This window comes from Equus quagga, chromosome 3, assembly GCF_021613505.1.
Source record: "Equus quagga isolate Etosha38 chromosome 3, UCLA_HA_Equagga_1.0, whole genome shotgun sequence".
Classification (NCBI taxonomy): Eukaryota; Metazoa; Chordata; class Mammalia; order Perissodactyla; family Equidae; genus Equus; species Equus quagga.
In genome coordinates this window covers 1895070-1914883 of record NC_060269.1, presented here as the reverse complement: position 1 = coordinate 1914883, position 19814 = coordinate 1895070, and the positions used below count along the sequence as shown (strand labels likewise).

General features: G+C 41.8%; 1 protein-coding gene across 3 annotated transcripts in view; it reads right to left on the bottom strand.

Moving 5' to 3' along the window:
- Positions 1 to 19814, bottom strand: part of NPNT (nephronectin) — a 75577-nt gene that overhangs the window by 33084 nt on the left and 22679 nt on the right. For 2 of the 3 annotated variants that reach the window (XM_046656273.1, XM_046656274.1), the window contains 3 exons: positions 10665 to 10757; positions 2072 to 2191; positions 603 to 722 (listed from right to left, as the gene is read on the bottom strand). In XM_046656273.1, coding sequence (XP_046512229.1) covers positions 603 to 722; positions 2072 to 2191; positions 10665 to 10757 — 333 coding nt within the window. Of the gene's footprint in view, positions 1 to 602; positions 723 to 2071; positions 2192 to 6452; positions 6546 to 10664; positions 10758 to 19814 lie in introns of all 3 variants that reach the window. The other variant, XM_046656272.1, reaches the window with a different exon arrangement.

The window sequence follows — 19814 nt, the reverse complement described above, 5'->3', positions numbered from 1 at the left end:
CTCTCTGGAATCGCCAAATGCTCCATTCATTCAGCCAAGGAAAGTGGAGAATTGAGGTATATTTGTCCAGTGCCCACTATGCGCCAGGTGCTGGGCGAACCTCTTTGCAGACATGATCTCATTCAGCCCTCCCAAGGGTTCTGTGTGGCTTTCCTCCCATTTTAAAGACCAGGAGACTCAAGCTCAAAGAAAGGCAGTCTCTCGCCTGATGTTACTCTCTCAGGGATGGGCAGTCAGGCTGCAACCAAAGCCCAGACTCTCGACACAATCTTCCTAATTGACAGGGAGGACAGTCCAGCTCTTCAGCACAACCCACACCAGCTCGCCTGTCCACTGTTCAGCTTCATCACTCCTGCCTCTTCCGTTCTAGAAACACTGGGCTCCCGGATACTTCAGGGCCTCGCACGTGTGGTTCCGCTGCCTGGGGCTTCCTCCGATCCCTCATGTTTAGGGAGACAGATTTCCCTGGTCCGTTCACGGAGAGCAGTCCTCCTCTGGGACATCCGCTCTCCTCTAAAGGGAAGCTGTCACCTGATGTGAGGACCTGCCCCCCTCCCACACCTCCCTCCTGTGGCTGAGAGAGACGCCGTTTCACAACTCACCCACACAGGTCCTCCCGTTGGGGGCCAGCTGCAGGCCAGGAGAGGGACACTGGCACCGGATCTGTCCTTTGACAACATCACAGCCATACTGACAGTTGGCCATGGAGCACGTCAGGGCACCTGGGAAGAGCGTGACTGTGTGACTTAGACAGTTGGGAACAGTCTATAGCTGAAATAAGGATGTTTTCATTTGTCCTGAAATCAGCGACACTGAATGAAAATGAAGACGAACAGGCCTCAAGGATCCAACAATCTAGAGAAAGTAAAAAATGTGGGGAGGGACGGGAAGACCCTCCTCCCCCAGGGATGAGTAAGAAGTGACCCAGCTCCGTCACCATCTGCAGAAGACCTTTAAAGAATCTGAAGAATTAAAAGACAAATGTAAAACTTTATCTCACATGGATTATCTGGAAATTCTTCCAGCGGCCAAGGAAAGTGGAGAATTGAGGTATTTGTCCAGATTACTCATGCTCAATGCTGGTCTCAACTAAAACGTCGAGTAACTGTCTCAACCACGCGTTAAGCTTCTCTCGGGAGTAGAGATCTCCCCTGAGCTGCACGATGTTCGAGGCTCTAGCATCACCGCCACAGGCTATGAAACGTGGACTCACCTCACTCCAAAAAGGACCGCGGACAGCGCTACATATGCAGCACTAAGTGAGATGAACTAGCCTTTTCTGTTTTATAAAATGCAACCCAGATAAACTGATAATTAACCAATTGATAATTAAGTAATTGAACTGATAATTGAGTAAAAATAAAAATCAAGTCATCAATTGTTGAATACCATATAAACACAACCCCGATTCAACGTCCCGCCTGCAGAGAATCTTAGGGCATGGTCCATCTCATAAACACATCCACATGCTCGCAGGGACACCACACATTTCTATACATTTCTTTCTAATAAAGACACACACGAAATCTACTTTTTTGTTATTATACTCATTTAGCTTTTCATTTGAAGTAGGGTTTCTTTTTTTAGAAAAGGGACATAATATAGTCTTTAGGCTATTATAAAGAAGCATAAAAGTGAAGTGAGAAGGTACTTGTGAATGGTTTATAATCAATCACAAACTTGATGTATTTTCTACCAGCAAACAGTTTAGTGTCCATCCTTACAGACAGCACAACAGTCCCTACACAGCCACTAATGTTCTTTTCCTAGATGGAATAGTTCTATGCCCAGATAGAAGATAGGGAAAAATATGTTGGGAAAAACATTAGAAAATACACTTAGTTTTGTGATTCTTGTTCTAGATACCATTTCCAAATCAACTTAACATGGGCACCCATGGTCAAAGAATGCTAGACATCTAAAATGCGCCACTCTTGTGTTGGCTTTCAATTTGTTAGGCACTCATAGAGACACAAGCTCACATCCTGCTTAGGATGAGGGCTGGGAGCCCACTTTCCCACACCACCATAGCACCAGAGCACCCAAGAAACAGTGAGGATTCTTGACGTACTTGCGCAGGACCCATCTGGCATCAGCATGTAGCCATTGAGACAGTAGCACTTGTAGCTGCCGTAAGTGTTCATGCACCTGTGCTTGCAGGGCCGCGGCTTCAGGCCACACTCGTTGAGATCTGAAAGAACGGGGTTGAGGCAGAAAAAGGACAAAAGCTCAACACCAGCGTAAACCACTTCAGACACATGTCCGTGTTGGAGAATGGAGGAGAACAGGAGGTCATGTCCCTCAGAGGCAGAGCCTGTGCGCGCTGTCTGAATCTGGACACTGGTCCCATCAGGGACGACCAAGAGTCCTCTATCAGAGGTGGCCTTCTACCAACAAGAGGCCGTGGGAACTTCTGGAGCTTAAATTACACAACGCACATGGTCTCTGACCACAGGGGATGGTTAGGAAGGGCCTCCTCACAGACACGTGGCTCCCTTCTCACCCCAGAAACAGCAGCACTCGGCTCCTCATGGGGAGGGTGCTCTGTCACCTGCTGGCCCCAACATCCTCCAAACATTGACCAGATTCACTCCTCACTATGTGAGCGAGCTTTTCAATGTCCTCCCACCTCTGCTTAAAGAAGATACTGTGTGAGCCTACTTTGGTTTACAAGAAGGATACGATGTCAAAGCACCGGACAACTTTGACCTTCCACAGGAAAGCTTCATGAATTACTATCATGGTTTTTCTTGGTCAATCTTACAGATTCTATCCTGAGCTCACATTAAAGAAGAAACTTCAGTATCCTACTTTGTGCATTCAAGTCACACAGTAAAAAACAAAAAAAGTTAAGGGCATATGGAAATACTAATGGACTATCATTATGTATTTTAGGTTTTTTAGTTTAAATATCAATATGAAATAAATTAATAAACTTCACATTATAAGAATTTCCCAGCCCAAGTTGAGCACTGCCTGGAGGGAACATAAAACTCCTAATGACAAATGAACACTGAAATAGCAAAATACCCGAAACATAGACTTCATTAAAGAGAAATGCAACCTCATGTCTATTTTGTGTGGAACTGTGAGCATAAGCACCTGATTAGCATAATTTAATTATCTATTAATCCACAGCGTTAAATCAGAAATACAGATATATCTAGTGACAAGCTGTTTCTGAATATAATCAAATTTAAATCTAACCTTCTCATTTATTAGAAAGCTATGTATTTCATTTAAACCATCAAGTTACATTGTTTTTTTAAAACCACCAAATAATTATTGCATCTAAAATTTTTTTCATATTTTACTGACTTTCCAACATGGTCTTTTTCTAACCTTCACACAATGTAAGCAGAGCCCCAGCTGGGCGAAGCCAGGGAGGGTCACATACATAGACCAGATGCCTTGTCGTCTCCTACGCTTTCTTCAATTTTCTACTTTATTGTCTCTTGCCCATCAAGGGATTTCAAACAAAATCACATTTTAAAATATTTCAAAAAAAATTTCCTCAAAGAAGGTGACTTGCAGATTATAGCATCAACAAAAATTTGATTTCTCCCTCTGTTAAAGGAAGTAAAAATTTTAAATCAAGGAAGAAAGACAGAAAAAGAAATTCACTCCACTTCTCATATTCTTCTACCTTGTATTTCAATATTTATTAAAGCTTAGAGTCAGGGAGTCGTTTCTTATGTTCTAAGAAGAGTGAATTGTTATTCCGAACGGGTCCCTGCGGACTCATGGCTGGCTATGATAAATCCCTGACTTATATTACAGTAAATAGTATTTAAATCTGAGTACATTGTTAGAGACAGCCTTTGTGTTTTAAATATTTTTCTGCACCAAGCAAAAATAGAACAGAAAAGCAAAACAATAGAGTAAGACTGAATTCTGTATCTCAAGTGAAGGCTACTGACGGACATAAAACATGTCAATTAAGAACCCTTAGGTTTATTTTTAAAGAGCCACAGAAACTTCTGTGGGTTTCCTGATGGGAACTGGTCAGAAGTTTATAGCTCCAGGCAACTCATATACTAGGAGTATTTGTGCTGCTGGAAATTTCTCTAGACACCATCCACAGACTGAAGCTGAGCCCAGCTGAGGCAGCTCAGTCTTGGCCATAAAGCGTCCCTTAGGATTGCTGCGAGCATCTTTGTGATACAGACTGAGGCTGCTGGTGGTCTTCAACCCAAATTTATCCTTCCCTTCCCACGGGAAAAAGCACTTTGGGGTTAAGATTTGTGAAACTGAAAGAAAATAAAAATTCAATACAATGTCATAATCCAAAAAAGAACCCTGGGAGTCAGTCTATGAAATGATGTAGAAAAGGAAATAAACATGCAGCTGTCAATGGGTAAATGCAGAAACATCTGTTGGCTATTTTACAATTATCAAATTGACAGATCAGTACCCAAATATGTTGAAAGCAACTGAAGAAAGCTGGACTCTAACAGCGGATGACGGAGTGGGTGACACCACCTTGGCTGGCGTTGGTGTCCCCAGTGACAGCCATCATTGCCCCATTGGCCACAGGCAGGTGTTTCCTAAAAACCTCACACTGACCCTCACAAAAACTACTGCAGAAGCAGGATTCCATAACAACCCATGGCTATCAATGTTTACCAAACATCAGACTTTTGGTAAAGTAGGGAGCTTCAAACGATTAAAGGCATCTGGTGTCCCGGTGACAAACTTCTTTTTCCCCAATTTTCTTCAGAGTTTCTAGTCTATTATATTATGATTATATTATGATATATGATATTATATTATGATATATATTATTATTATTATACCTTACTTTCTTATCGACCTACTGCCTTATAAAATTGAGTTAATATGAGCTGCTTCCAAAATCTCTCAGACTGTATACCTAATAATGCTTGTGTTACTACCAAATTAAGTCTGAAACCCAAAAACGACACTTCCAGTTCATAGTAATTGCTCCTACAATAATAAGCAGAACAATATAAAGAACATGAAAACTCTCCTCGATTGCACTTTCTCAAATCAATCTTAAAAGTTGATTAAAAACCTAGGAAGACTTCAATGTTTTCATTTTAAATTTACTTAAATCTTGCTCTTTCTCTAGACATTAATAATGTAAGGAAAATCTATAATAAAAAATTAATGAATTCTATCCTATCACATCAAAGGACAGAACTCTACAATTAGACCAGTTACATTCGAATGCTTCAATTGCTGTGCAGGCAGTTCTTAAAGAGCATCAGTTACAGGCACGAGGAAATTCAAGCAGGTTGGTGGGTTCAAGAGCTTGGGTGTCGGGGAGCGGTGGGAAAGGAGCTAGTCCAGAACAAAAATGCAAGCTGCCAGCATTATAATTACACTTCAAGAAAAAAAGAATCAGAAATTTTATTAGCATGCAGACACTGAAAGCTTGAAAATCTGGAAGAGATTCATTGAATAAGATAACCCAATGGATTTTTAAGGAAAACAATCTTTCATTCATTTAATGCATTTGGACTTTTTTTCCTCCTTTGAGGCTTAAACCGGGCAATGTCTCAGAAGTCTAAGCTTTTACATATCTGACTGAAGTGACGGTCACAGGCAAATGGATGTCAATACGTCAACTGCCATAACTTTATTCTTTAAACTATCAGTGTCTCTGAAATCAATCCCACTGCCCTACTTCTTTGTGCAGAAGATAAACAAATGAAGTTCCCTACCAGCAGAGACTAATTAATAGTTTAAATGATTTTAATTCAGTCATTCTAAGTTCCTAAATCTATGAGTGGGTGAAGAACAAAGTCTTTCAGAAGAAGAACTGTAAAATCATACTGCCACCTAACTGTTCTACAAAACTTTCCAGTATAATGAAGACATTGACATCTTTGGTGTTTCCATTCTCAGACCAGCCCTGCAGGCAAACGTACTTCTAACAGGTTTGCTAAGACCCAGACACATTAAATGACTCGCTCACTATCATACAGCTACATAAGGGCTGTGCTGGAACCAGAACTCAGGCTTTCTAGCGTTGCAAAATGTACACCCCAAGAAGGAAGCTAAGGTGTGGTTTGATTTCCAGGTAACCTAAAACTTTACCCCTCAAATGTGGTGGTGGAGAAGATGACTGAGCACTTCTAAAACCTACTTAGCGAAAGCCATGAAAATCCCAGTCTCAGTTGCTTTGGAATTCCTGACTCCACTTACATAAGAAAACAAAACTTATTTTGTTATCTGATTTTTAGAAAACGTTTGAAATCCAGAAAAGAAGAAGAAAGGCGATGATGCTTAAGGCAGTGAAAGGACAGTGGAGGCTCCAGGCTTTTGAGAGCAGAGAATCAGCCCCAGGCGACAGTGCCTGCTTCACACGCCCCGCAGGCAGCAGGCGGGGCCTTCCCAGTTTGTCTGGAGAACATTGGCAAGAAGTGGCAAACTGCAGGAAGCCGTGCGGGTGGGAGAGCAGACCACCCGAGACAAGGCACGCTCACCCCTTGAAGGCGCACTTGTGGCTCGCTGGTCCGGGGGTTGGGAAAAAGCCTGTTCGCTGCCGTGGTCAAGAGGAGTTGGGTAGAGGTGCTGGTCTTCACACCAGGGAGAAGGTAACAAGAGTCAACTCTGAGAGGATGTCACTATTAGCCCCAAACATCTTTATACGTATATATTAAACAGTTACATAACGCTGGTGGAGTTCAAAAAGAATGCTTTAGATACTTCATAAAAATTAGTTTGTACTTCCGGTTTCTCTCTTTTTATGTTCTATTTTTCTTAAAATTTATCACTGCCATCTTTCTTCCCAAGGACACACACACATTATAAGTTAACAATCCATCATGCTCATACCAATTTTTTAAAAAAAACACCAAAAAAGTGATGCTCATTTTTAAAAGCATGATTTTTGTCATCAACGAAAAGAGAAAACTCAAAAAAACCAGATTATACAAATACTGATTACAATCACTCTGCTCTGTTTAGGGACACTGAGGTCTTAAATGACCAACTTAAGACTTTTTCCTATATTATTATGTTATACAACAGTTAAAATACTCCACAGTTATGCACAAATTTATGATTTGCATAAATACCTTATTTAAATAAGCAGCATGATAGATCATCAATGTTTCCATTCAAATGTAAGAACTTCTATTACATTTAGTTCAATTTTAATTAGAATATACAGAAGAAGCTTTCTGCCGAAAATGGTAACTGTTGCCATTAAGAGCTCACCGAAATATTCTAAGGTGGGTGAGACTCAAAAATCAGAGAGTCAAAAAGGCCATCACATCGTTTTTCCAGCTATCACAGTATTCACAGCCAGCTAAACTTCCTAATTGAATGAACATCGGTTTCTGGGGGTGAAACCGCACATCTTTCTAAAAGTGAGGCTGTAAGGAGCTACCTCAATGTTAGGGATGGAGCACCGAGACCCGCGGGCCAGGGCCGGCACTCAACTGCCAGACTTAGCTAGTCCGCCAAAGCTCGCTGCCTGGTCCTGTGCTGCAAGGCACCGTTCTTCTCTTGGGACGAGGAACTCAACGCGTGAAACATTAGCCATGTCAAAACATTAGTAACTGACACTTATAAATTGTTTCTTCTGAATTATTATAAAGCACACTGTGAATTCAAAAGAATATCTTTCATTCCTGAAAATATGCAATGATATGATAGATGACATGCTAAAAATCATTTCCTAAAGGGGAAGTTACACGAAGATTATTATCCATAACAATATCCTTTTTTGGCTGAGAGGAAAGAGGATTTTTATGGGTACAGAGACTAAGGAGGGGGAAAAATGCATGAATAAAATCATCAGAGAAAGTAAGGTGGAAAAGGCAAATCTTGCCAGAGTTCGGGCTGGAATTTCACCTGCTGTGGAAGGGCCCACGGGCCTCATGGAGCATCATGAGAAGGAGCAGTCCACGCCTATGCTTTTATATGTGACCCAGCCACGGTAAATCCAGAAAATGACTCAGAGGAAGAGCAAGCCACCACCAGCAGGTCCACACCAGTCCTGTGCCAGGGTTGTTAAACTAAGCCAGTCCCGCAGCGGCCTTGCCCCGCTGTGCAGCCGTCCGGCCTCTCGCCAGCAGCTGAAAAGCACTGTTAAGTGCTTGTCATTTGCTCATGCTGTTCACTAAGCCAAGCAAATTTCGGGCAGCGATTCTTAAAAAGTCACAACTCACCACAAAAGTTTTAGCAGATAACTTGCCTTATACCAAAAGCTACTTTGAATCGAAAGCTAATTTCCAGTTCTGTGAAAATATTTCAAATATACCTCTTCTTGAGATTTTTCTCAAGAAAAAAGAAACCTGTTTGACTTTCCATATCTCGGAGGCATGTTTTCCACTTTACTAAAATGTATGGTCTGGATAAAACCAGTCTCGGTTAATTTGCTGTGTAGCGGACACAGACAATCTGCTCTAGCCGTGTTTCGGGGGGGGGTCTCTCGCCAGCTCTCCCACTTACCCAGCTCGCTCCTGGAGCCTCTCAGCCCGACGAGCTCTCAGTCCAGGACTCAGACACCAGCCATGGTGCCGCACTGGACGAGTCCACGGAACCCTTTCAAGTTCCGACGGCATTGAGGACCAAGAACCATTACACCAAACAGCCATTCACTTAACAAACATGTAATGTGCACGTCTCACATGAAAGTCATCCTAATAACAGTGTTCAGGAAGCCAGCAATCAGAAAGACACCACAAAGCTTCCTGCTCTCAGAGAACGTAAACCTTTCCACCAGGAACTTGCCACAGTGGCTTTTTTTGGTAAGGAAGGCAAAGAGAGAGATGATTAAAACACATATGTTTACTGTAAGCTGGAGCTCTATATTCAAGATGGGACCTGAAATTACATTTTCAGTGTCAGCACTATTTTTGCCGATGAGAAATCCCATTTTGCTACTAATGAAATCCTCTTCCCCCTGAGGAAAAGGGAGGCAAGACCTCAACTCAGTTATTTCCATTTTTCTTTAGAGAAACAGGTATGTCTTTAGTGTCTTTGAAGCATATTAAAGTTGATGCAGCTCCCGCAAATAAGTTTAAATGAATTTCTCTGCAATCTCAATAGTGGCTTCCTTTAATAATCTTCTTTGTATAAATTCCTGGCATCGGGACAACAAAGTTTTATGGTGCTGACATATTAATGAAACCTCTGATGGCTTACGTTCACACTTTAAGAAAGAAGCATCTGGGACTCTAAGATTGACACTGATAACTCAGTAATGAGAACAGAACATGCTGCTACTTGTGAACTTAGACTGGAGAAGGAAAGTCAAATGGATTTTAAAAAGAGTAAACTGAGACAATAAGAACCCCACTTATTTAAAAAATACTACCCAGGTATGTCAGTAAAATCCAAGTTAAAAAAAATATTATAAGATAGAAAAGAAGCAATGGAAAAAATCAGTTATCAATCAAGTAAGAGCGAATACAGAACAGGCTTTAGAATAACAGCTTGTCCTACCACTGGACACGTCCCATTTTACTAGCACGGATTTCATCTGAGAGTCCAGGAAGAATTACATGTACTCTCAAACATCAGTGTTCTGGACCGCTGTGAAAACCGTGTCCATAAATCACAAGTGTGCATGACACACCTCAGAGAGGATCACATATTGAAGAAAAGAGCTTTTCAGAAATATCGTTTCTGTATGAGATGCAGTCAAGTGTCTATGGGACAGTGAGACCCCACAGAATTGTTTCATTTGATGTTTAAAATGATAGGGAGTATTTAACTTAAGAAATGAGTAAAAAATTGACTTTTATCCTTGTATCTTTCTAGTGAAATCTAACCTGAGCTTTTCTTTACACGTAATGGTGGAAAGTTTCTGGTTGAAATTAGTGAAAAAGACAAGCCCTGTCAGACTTTTAGCACGGGTCAGAGCTTCACAGTTCCAAGGATATTTTCTTCAGCCAAAACTAAATGGGTAGAAAGAACACGAATTATTTAGACAATAGTTCCATTGACAGAGTAGGTCTTTTCCCAACTAATTCTGTGAACTTGGACAAGACACCTAATATCCCTGATAGCTCTTTCAAACGGAAAATGAAATAAGAATGTTATTATTTATAGCTTAATTACAGTAAATAGCACTCTACCTCCTAAGGTTGTTGTAATGATGAACACACAGAGTAAACGTAAAACACTCGGGCACTGGGAGTCTAAATAAGTGTTAGCTTTGATAAGTAATTGATGCCCATTAAAAATACGTTGCTAAGTTAACAGAAATCTTTATTTCTCAGAGGAACATCAAGCTGGTCAACAGTTGAAGGGAATTTAATCACAAAATAGAAGGGCTCAGAATTTGAAGGGACCCAAAATTTCAAGTCAAACTTCCTACCTGACTTCGAGTATTAAAGTGCTTTCATCTCACTGGGGCCCAGAGAGGCTAGCCATCTGGCAAAGCTTCCCAACCCGTTAGCGGAAGAACAAGGAGGAGAAGAATGTAAGGCTTCTGATATTCCTGATGCTGAGATTCTCCTCTTCAAATACGTTTTAATTATTAGCAGTGAGTAAGAACAAGAGGATGAAATTCTTTTGTCCTCCAATGAAATGAATTTTAAAAGATTTACCATTATTGTACGTTTTATCTTTCAGCAAAATGGCAGCTCACATATTTGGGAACACTAGTCATGGGAAACTGGTTTGTATTCCAGGCAGGAACAGGGCTCATGACAGTTCCCTCGTGTCTCCCCATGCCCTACCTTGACTGCAGGTTTTCCCGGCGTATCCAGGATGACACCTGCACTTGTCTGGTCCGACACATTCCCCGTGTTTGCACTGTGGCCGGCACACAGCTGTGGAAAGAGGACACTGCATTATTTCCAGGTCAGCAGCACACCAACCATATAGCATCTATGTCGTGTCCTAGTTTGATGATAAAAGAAAAACGAAGAACTTACAACAGAGTAGCAGAAATATACAAATCACTATGTCCTGAGTGGTAAACACTCTGAGACTACACACTCGGACACATGTGTATTGTATGTGTGTGTGTGTCACGTGGGGCTGGAATATTTGCTGAACTTAGGACAATACTCAAATAGTCAAAAAAAGAAAAAACTATGTGAAACTCTGTATAAACACAATTGATGTTGGTCAATAGTTATAACTTTACAATAACCTGCACTCATAATTTCAAACTCATTCTCTCAAATACACTTCAAAAAGTAGTTCTTAACCCAAAGGTATCGGTTATGTATAAACTCCAAGTAAATTTCCAATTAAATAATAAAATACTTATTTCATTGAAAATGGTGTTTCTAAGTATGAAATGGTTCAAAATGAAACAAAAACTAAAATTCAATATTTTCAGAACTTCGACTTAAGAATACTTCTGTCATCTTGCTCTTTCTTAACCTTAAGATGCATTGCAATTGCTCATCAATCTATAATGGCCTTTCTATAGCCAATCACAGTAAATGGAAAATTTATTTACTATCTTCCATCAATTGAGCTTGTCTTCACTCAAGACCCCAAATATGGTAAATCATGACTCCCATCTTTTCAGTCTTCAATTCCCACCAAGATACTGGTTAGAACTTATTCTGCTTATGCTGTACCAATGATTCTCAGATGGGGGCATTTTTGCCCCCTATGGGACATCTGGCATAAGCGGAGACATTTTGGGTGTCACACTGGGGAAAGGGTGCTACTGTGTCTAGTGGGTAGAATACAGGGAGGCTGCTAAACATCCGACAATGCTCAGATAACCCCACAAACACAAATCATCCAGCTCAAAATGCGACGGTGCCAGATCGAGAAACCTTGCTCTACATCACATATGTGCATGGTGATATGCCAGACACTAAAACAGATGAAAAATCATTGTATAGCATGGTCACTGGTCTCAAAAAGCTTACAATCTAGACAAAGAGGCAAAACAATCATGTTTTTAATTCAAGGCAACTTTTACTTATGAGTAAAATGGGTGGTGCATACAAAATATGTGAAGAAATCACCACATGAGCATACACATAGATTTGTACAGAAAGCCCCATGGAAGAGGTCTGAGTCGGATCTTGAAGCCTGGTGGACAGAGAAGCGGGAAGCTATGCAAGGTAAGAAGAATCACACGGCAGATTAGACCATCATTCATTTAGGGGACACTGAGGAGGCTGACAAGCTGAGGGGTGATGCTGGAGGAGGGCGAGACGTAGACAATCACAGGTGGGTGGCATCAGCTGATGATGTTCCCTCAATTTCAGACTGAGGATTATACACTTTATCTATAGAAAATGGGACGTTTCTGGAAGTTTACCATCATCAGGACAATTACCTGATCAAAATCAAAACTCTGGGAAGATTAGCATGGTGATGATATGGAGGATGGACTGGGGAGCGCCTAGCTGACATGAGGAAGGCACAATTGGTGTCTGTGACAGGAAGAGATGGGCTTCAGGAACCAGGGAGGGAAGAGCAGACGGGTCTCGAAGACCAAGAAGAACAGGGTCACCACGACGCTGAGTCCCCAGGCCTGACACCTGTCCCATCCCATAGTGGCCCATGCCGTTCTCCGTTCTGGGTGTGCTCCCTGTTTCCTCTCTGACAATTCTCAAACATCATTTCCTTCAAAACTCTAACACTGCTGTGAAAGGGGCGTGTGTGTCATTTTTGGTTGTTTTTCTACATTTCCTCCCTGGCTCTCACTAACCCATCCCTCACCTGGCACTCCATGGGTTTATCTGCCAAGCTGACTTCCAGGGCTCTCCTGCCTGTTTCTCACCCCAACTGGACCCTGCGCCACCCTGATCCTCAGACGGTGCTGCTCAATAGGTGTTTAATTAAAACCCTTGCAGAAAGAAGGACGAGCAGAGTGTAAAATGTAAATAGTAGAGAAATATACTTAGACAATTCCAAAATTCTGTTTCAGACATGGCATGAAATTCAAAGGGAAACAATGTGTTCAGATCTGTAAGAAGAAACGAGCTATCTAGGAGGGCCTTCCAATATTATCTTTCAGTCAACTGGACACCTGGTAGACGGTTTACACGCTCATTTTAAAACAAGTCCCAGAAACAAGCCATTCCTTATGAAATTTCCAGGCCCCATCACTGAGAAAGGCAAGTTGGAAAGAAATCTTTTAATCTTAAAAAGACGTTCCATAAATCTTAACGATTGTCTACGAACACAGCCTGAAGGAGCGGCGCATCAGTGCGGCGCCCAGGGCCCCGTGTTTAAACAGAAAAAGGACACATCTCAAAATCATTAAACGTAAGTCAAGGCAACAAGTGCCCCAAGTAAGTGGAATCTGAAAATATCTCTAGAAACATGAAAAGGTAGTTTAGAAAGGAGCACTTAAAAACACGGGACAGTTGGGGCCAGCCCTGTGACCAAGTGGTTAAGTTCGCCTGCTCTGCTTCAGCAGCCCAGGGTTTTGCCGGTTCGAATCCTGGGCACGGACATGGCGCCACTCATCAAGCCATGCTGAGGCGGTGTCCCACATGCCACAACTAGAGGGACTTACAACTAAGAATACACAACTATGGGGCCGGCCCCGTGGCCGAGTGGTTAGGTTTGCGTGCTCCGCTTCGGTGGCCCAGGGTTTTGCCAGTTCAAATCCTGGGCGTGGACATGGCACCGCTCATTGGGCCATGCTGAGGCCATGGCCCACGTACCACAACTGGAAGGACGCACAAATAAAAATACACAACTATGTACCAGCGGCTTTGGGGAGAAAAAGAAAAAATAAAATCTTTAAAAAAAAAGAAAAAAGAATACACAACTATGTACCCGGGGGCTACGGGGAGAAAACGGAAAAATAAAATCTTAAAAAAAAAAAACACCCCACGGAAAAGTTTATTAGAAGAGGACGCTGTACGGAACTATGCAACTTAAGCGCCCGGCCGGACCACCTTCTGACCCCCAGACCAGCTTGGTGACCATCCACCCATGGGCTTTCAGGGTTTTATGGGAAGAGAAGTCGTTACTGTCCCCTCCCCTTCTTGTGTCTGTTCTCGGGGGAGTGCCTGACCTCAGGCACATCGAACGACACATTCCAAGAGGCTGGCTGTTCCTGTTCCTGACACGTTTAGAGTCGGTCTTTTCAAACACACTGCTGTCTGCACTTCCACCCAAGAGACCACTCACTGAAGAGCCAGCCGCCTAGCACAGGCCAGCCAACAGCTATTATGGTGGATGCGCATGTGCTGATAGAACCAATTTTTTTCTCTTACAAAAAGAAAATCATTTGAAAAATGTTGCACAAAAGGACTTTCTCCTGTTATCTTGCTGGCATAAGGTCTGCAACAGGACTCAATAAACATCTATTGAAGACATTATATACAATTATGATACTAGACAAGTCGGGGGAGGAGGAGAGAGTCCCTGAGGATATGAAAAATTAACTGTGAAACTACACTACATTGGCCCAAACTGAGCAAGGGCTGTAACAGACAGATGAGAGGAAAGAAGGAAGGGGCAGGGGCCGGTCCTGGGAAGGCCTCCTGGAGGAAACGAGACAGGAGCAGCGCCTTGGAGGCGAGAGGCAGAGACAGTGGCGCAGGAGACAGGCCATTTAGAAATACAGAATGCAGCAGGGCGGGGAAGGACGACCAAGGGGGTGCTCAGTGCGCGCCACGTGTTCTGCTGGAGACGGAGCTGCGTGCCCACAGCAGCAGATGAGATGCAAAGCCAGGCAGGGCAGGTCACGAAAGGCACTGGTGGCAGAAGCTGTGGGGTGCTTATCAAAATCTCTTTTTCCTTCTTCTTTACAGTACAATGGCTTTTTAGGGGAATAGGGAATGAGTTAGCAATGGAAAACGACATTCCCTACCCTGCCTGGCAGATAAGCACAGCCAACTGTATGTAAACAGAAGTTACTGGGTGGGGCTTCTGGAACGCTACTTTAAAAGGGGGCTGACTAGGATGTTCTCCTCTGTCTTCTTGCCTGGAATGTAGAAGTGGCTGAGCTACAGGGGCCACTTTGTGACCAGGAGGAGGACCTTGAGAACGGAAAAGACGCAGAGCAAGAAGTCATAGTATTAACCCTCACTGCCATCTTAGCAATTTAGGGCACTGCTCTTTATGTCACTGCTCCCTGCAGCCAAAAACAATTCCTAACTAACTCTCCTTGAGCACAAGGCTACGGAATCTGGACTGAATTTGTGTTTATTATCCAACCGGCAAATGTTTTCTCGGGATACATACTTAAGATAGAAACGGTGCGAGCAAATCCTAGTAAGGAAATACAACTTGTCAAATTTATTTTATACCTACAATATCATACTCATAGAAGTACCTAAAGAACCTCATTTCTATATCTAAAAAATTAGATTAGAAAATACATACCCATCTTGAGACTAGAGAAAAATGATTCCCAACTTCTGTGTAAACCGACTCACCGTTTGATAACCTACGCCACTGCAACGCGAGCTCTCAGTGGCCAGCACACACCAGCCTTTACAAGCTGCTGTGCATGCAGGTCAGGGAAAAAACAAAAGAATAAGTGGCTTTTTTAGTGGTCCATTTTAGAGTGGTCTTCTAAAAACATCAAAAACAGACAAGACATGATTTGTAGGAAATAATCTCTGTTGTTGCTACAGGTTAATCACAAAAGGCAGCATTGTTTCTCTGACCTTCATGCAGATTAGGGACAAGAAGTCTAGGCATACTTGATGGCCCACTGTCCTCGGGCATCCACATATGGTTTAGCAGCTCAGTTAATAAAAGTCAGGTGAGGGTCACAGACAGTCAATGAATGACAGATTTTTCCTCCCCAAAATCAGATGCCAGAATTAAGCCCAAATGGGCAAATCACACTCAAAATTTACTCTCTAACATTCCAGCAACATAATCTCCAGAGCATCCTTAGTATAACCTCCAAAACATTGCTTTAACTAGGAAAAGAAGCAAGTCTCAACTCGCAGATCAAACACAGCTCTTGAATGCCCCACGTCCGAGCCTCTTCTGTATGACTGAAATTGAAAACATCACTCTCAAAGATGCATCCTGCCTGAGGTAACCAGGGTTCTGAGCGTTGGACAATGTTTCCTGACATTGATATAAGTAGTGAGCTATCAAATAAGTTAGGGGAAAATTAAACGCCCACATCAGTTCTATATAATATTTCTTATGTGAACTAATCACACTGGGAATCAAGTGCCAACATTTAAAATAATAAGGACATGCTGAGATGCCCAAGCAGATGGTGGCTCTGGAAAGTGACAAGAGAAAACAACTCAACTTCAGCTGTTGTTGGTACCCTGAGAAAGATTTTCTTAATGTAAATAAGCTTGTCTTTAGAGTCCTCAGAATCATTTGCAATTTTTGCAATCTACCTCATGTTGCTATTCAGAAATGGCACCGCTACAGGCAGAACAAAGAACCCTGCCCTCCAGGGGTTGTAATTTAGGAACAGAGGTGACATAGAAGTGTGCATGGGGAGGCAGAAGAATGAATTGATGCAAAACTGAGAGATTTCAGAGAGCCCTCATTACATCTAACAAGTTTCACAGAACTCAGATGTGGACAGACTCCTCTGAAGGGAACAGGAACAGATGATGAGGAATATCTTTTCCAAAGAGCAATTGGCCTTGGTCCAAGAGAGAAATTGCTAAAAGCAGCAGGAAACAACTCATGGCTGAGGTAATGGGACCCGGAAGGAATGGAGGCAGACATCCGCAGGGCTCCACTGGAAAGGGCCTTGAGTAGGTACCACAAAATCCAGAGGAAAGAATCCTACAGATTCCAAGATCTCCAGAGGAAAACTCTCCAGCCTTGCTTACATCTCGTATTCTAGTGTCACTTATGCTATTTTCAACTAAATTCCTGCTGTAGTAAAAGCTGAAATAAAAGCATCTCATTGTTATCTCTATAAAATATTATCTATTAAATGTTCTCATGAATACAGAACTCAAAGTCACTTATGTGACTGATTAAATTTATCCTCACAATATCCATATAAGGCAGGAGAGAGGTCAGACATTACCCTCATTTTACCAGCAGACAAGGGAAAGCACAGAAGGTTAAGTGATTTGCCCAATTTCAGTAAAAATCCTGATCCCAACTCCATGGTCAGTGGGCTAGTCCTTCTTGTGTTCAGAAAAAGGCCAGAAAGCCCAGCATTTTCGGTGGCTTTGGAAGGAAGGAGAGTGAGATAATAGTAAACACACTGAGCAGGGTCGGATGACAGGGGTAGAGAATGTCAATGGTATTTAAGTTACATTTCCAGGAAAGAAAAGTTGCAGTTAAGAACACAATCTACAAGTGAAGAAAAGTAAAGTAACTCAGCCAGAATATTTCAACATAAAACAATCTCTCTATGCCGCTGCTTGTTTTGTACAGACCCCAGATTCTGAATCGTTGATGAAGCATACAGTTGTTCCCTCTTCTCAAGTGTTGCTATCTCTATGATTTTTTTTTGTTCTCACAGTTTATCTAACATTATTTTTATTAAGAACTTGAACTAATTATGAACTATAGTCAAATAATAAGTCGACCAATCAATTGATAATTTAGAGCATGAAGTTAAAATAGATAAGGGTTTCTGGTCTCTATAACGTTGTTTCCCAGTTGTCTGACGATACTTTATTTTTGTCTTTGGGAACATTCAATTCAGATACATTTCTCAAATACCTACATTATCTCTATTTAACCTTTAATTCCCAAAGAAGATAAGCGCCTGCACCTGCATCTTTGTATCTCAAGTCAACTTTCATTGATCATAATTCAGCACTATCCCTTTCCACTTAAAAATCTTCTTCTGAAGAGTGTTGTCGCCTTCAGATTGCTTGGATTTTAATTTTTCTTTCTGTTTTCATTGTGATAAAAGAGTAGAATTCAGATTAATGCCAAACGAGACTTTAAGAACCCATAAAAAATGTTAGAATTTATTTGGAAGTGTGAAATAGTTTTTGTTTTGTGTGCATGTGTGTGTGTGTTTTTTTAAGTAGGGTAACAGTAGCAATGAGTATACCTAGCACCCAGATCTTTGTTTCTAAATACCATTCCACAATAAAAGGAATCAGGGCTGGGGCAGGGAGGCTGGAATATTTTGTTGTGACAAAAAACAAGGACATATTCAAAGAATGATAGAAACGTGAAAAGGACACAGGAGCTGGCTGGGATTTGGGATAATTGAGCACTAAGAAGAATAAGGATAGTAACTAACAACTGAATAATGAAAGAATCCATGGGTCCAAAGTGATTCCCAAACAGAAGCAGACAGAGCTCCTCTTTATAGAAGAATGCCAGCGAACATGCAGAAGGAACGACAGGATTTGAAAAACACAATTTTACAACCACCATTGAAATAAATAATTTGAGCAAAAATTATCCACAGATGGTAAAACTTTCAGGGGTTGAAAATCTGTTGGGGAACAGAATATTCAAACAGTTTCAAGGTATCACGCCACAGCTCACTCACTAATTATAAAATGAAGACGGTGCCTTTCAGGGGAAAAACCTGGCCAGTAGAACCTTAATCAAGTGATCAAACAGCATCAGCAATAACGGAGCAAACTGGCATGGGCAGTGGGACTATCCCTACACAGCATCACCTGTGGAACGTGTCTGCAGAAAGGTTTAGCCTGAACCTGATGCTGAGGAAATCACAGACAAACTCAGATTGTGGAAAATTCTACCAAGCAATTGACCTGGACTCTTCAAAAATGCCACTGTCAAGAAGAAAAAAAAAAAAAAAAGTGGTAGAACTGTTCTAAATTAAAGGAGACCCAAAAAGAATGTCCGCTAAATGCAACATGTGGTCCTTGATTGGATCTGGATCAAAAAGAAAAAATCCATAAAAGTCATTATTGGGATAATTAGGGAAATCTAAATATGAACTGCTCTTTACATAATATTTATTGTATCTATGTTAAATTTCTTAAGTGTGATAATGATACTGTGATTTGTAGGTAAATATCCTTGTTCTCAGGAGATGCAGCTGAAATGTTTAGGTATGAAGTACCATTATGTCTGCAAGTTACTGTCAGATGGTTCAGCAAAATACATAAACGAGAGAACATATAACATGTTAACAATTGTAGATGAAGAGTATACAGGTGTTTACTGTTCCTATACTTTCAACTTCTCAGTGGATTTGAAAATTTTTAAATACAAAAATGGGAAAAATTTATAAACACGTAGCGTAATATGCATATCTTGACAAATATTTTACTAAACTTGTAAACCACTGTTGGCTCATCATCGCACTCTAGAGAGGGTTTGAGAGCACAGATGCTGGATTAGCCTGCTCGGGTCCCAGCTCAGGAAGCCATGACCTATACAGACCCCCAGCTTCCCTCTGCTCTAAAATGGACACCAGAGGTTGAACCAGAGAAAGGGGCTAGCACTGCTAGTTTTTACTTAAAAATAGTAAACCCAGGGGCTGGCCTCGTGGCTGAGTGGTTAAGTTCGCATGCTCTGCTTCAGTGGCCTGGCGTTTGCCAGTTCAGATCCCAGGCACGGACCTACACACTTCTGAGCAACCCATGCTGTGCTGGCGTCCCACACAGAAGAACTAGAATGACTTACAACTAGCATACACAGCTATGTCCTGGGGTTTTGGGGAGAAATAAAAATAGTAAATCCACATGGTGCATGTGGAACTCATCCATAGGGCTGATGGGAGAGTTAAATGAGAAAATTCAAACAGAGAACTTGGAGCAGTACCCACCATCTGATAGTAAGAGCCCCCTAAAATGCTGGTGATAATGAGGATTATAAGGGATGGCAAAGAGGAGAAGCTCCAGTGTCTAAGACCCTGCATGAAAAACTGGGGATACAAAAATCACTAAGACGCCAAGTCCTCATCCTCAGGTAGGGAAGTCCAGTAAGGAGAGACAGAAGTAGGCAGACATCTTAATGACAGATGCAGGTAAAGGACACAGGCGAGTCAGAAAAGGTTTTGGAAA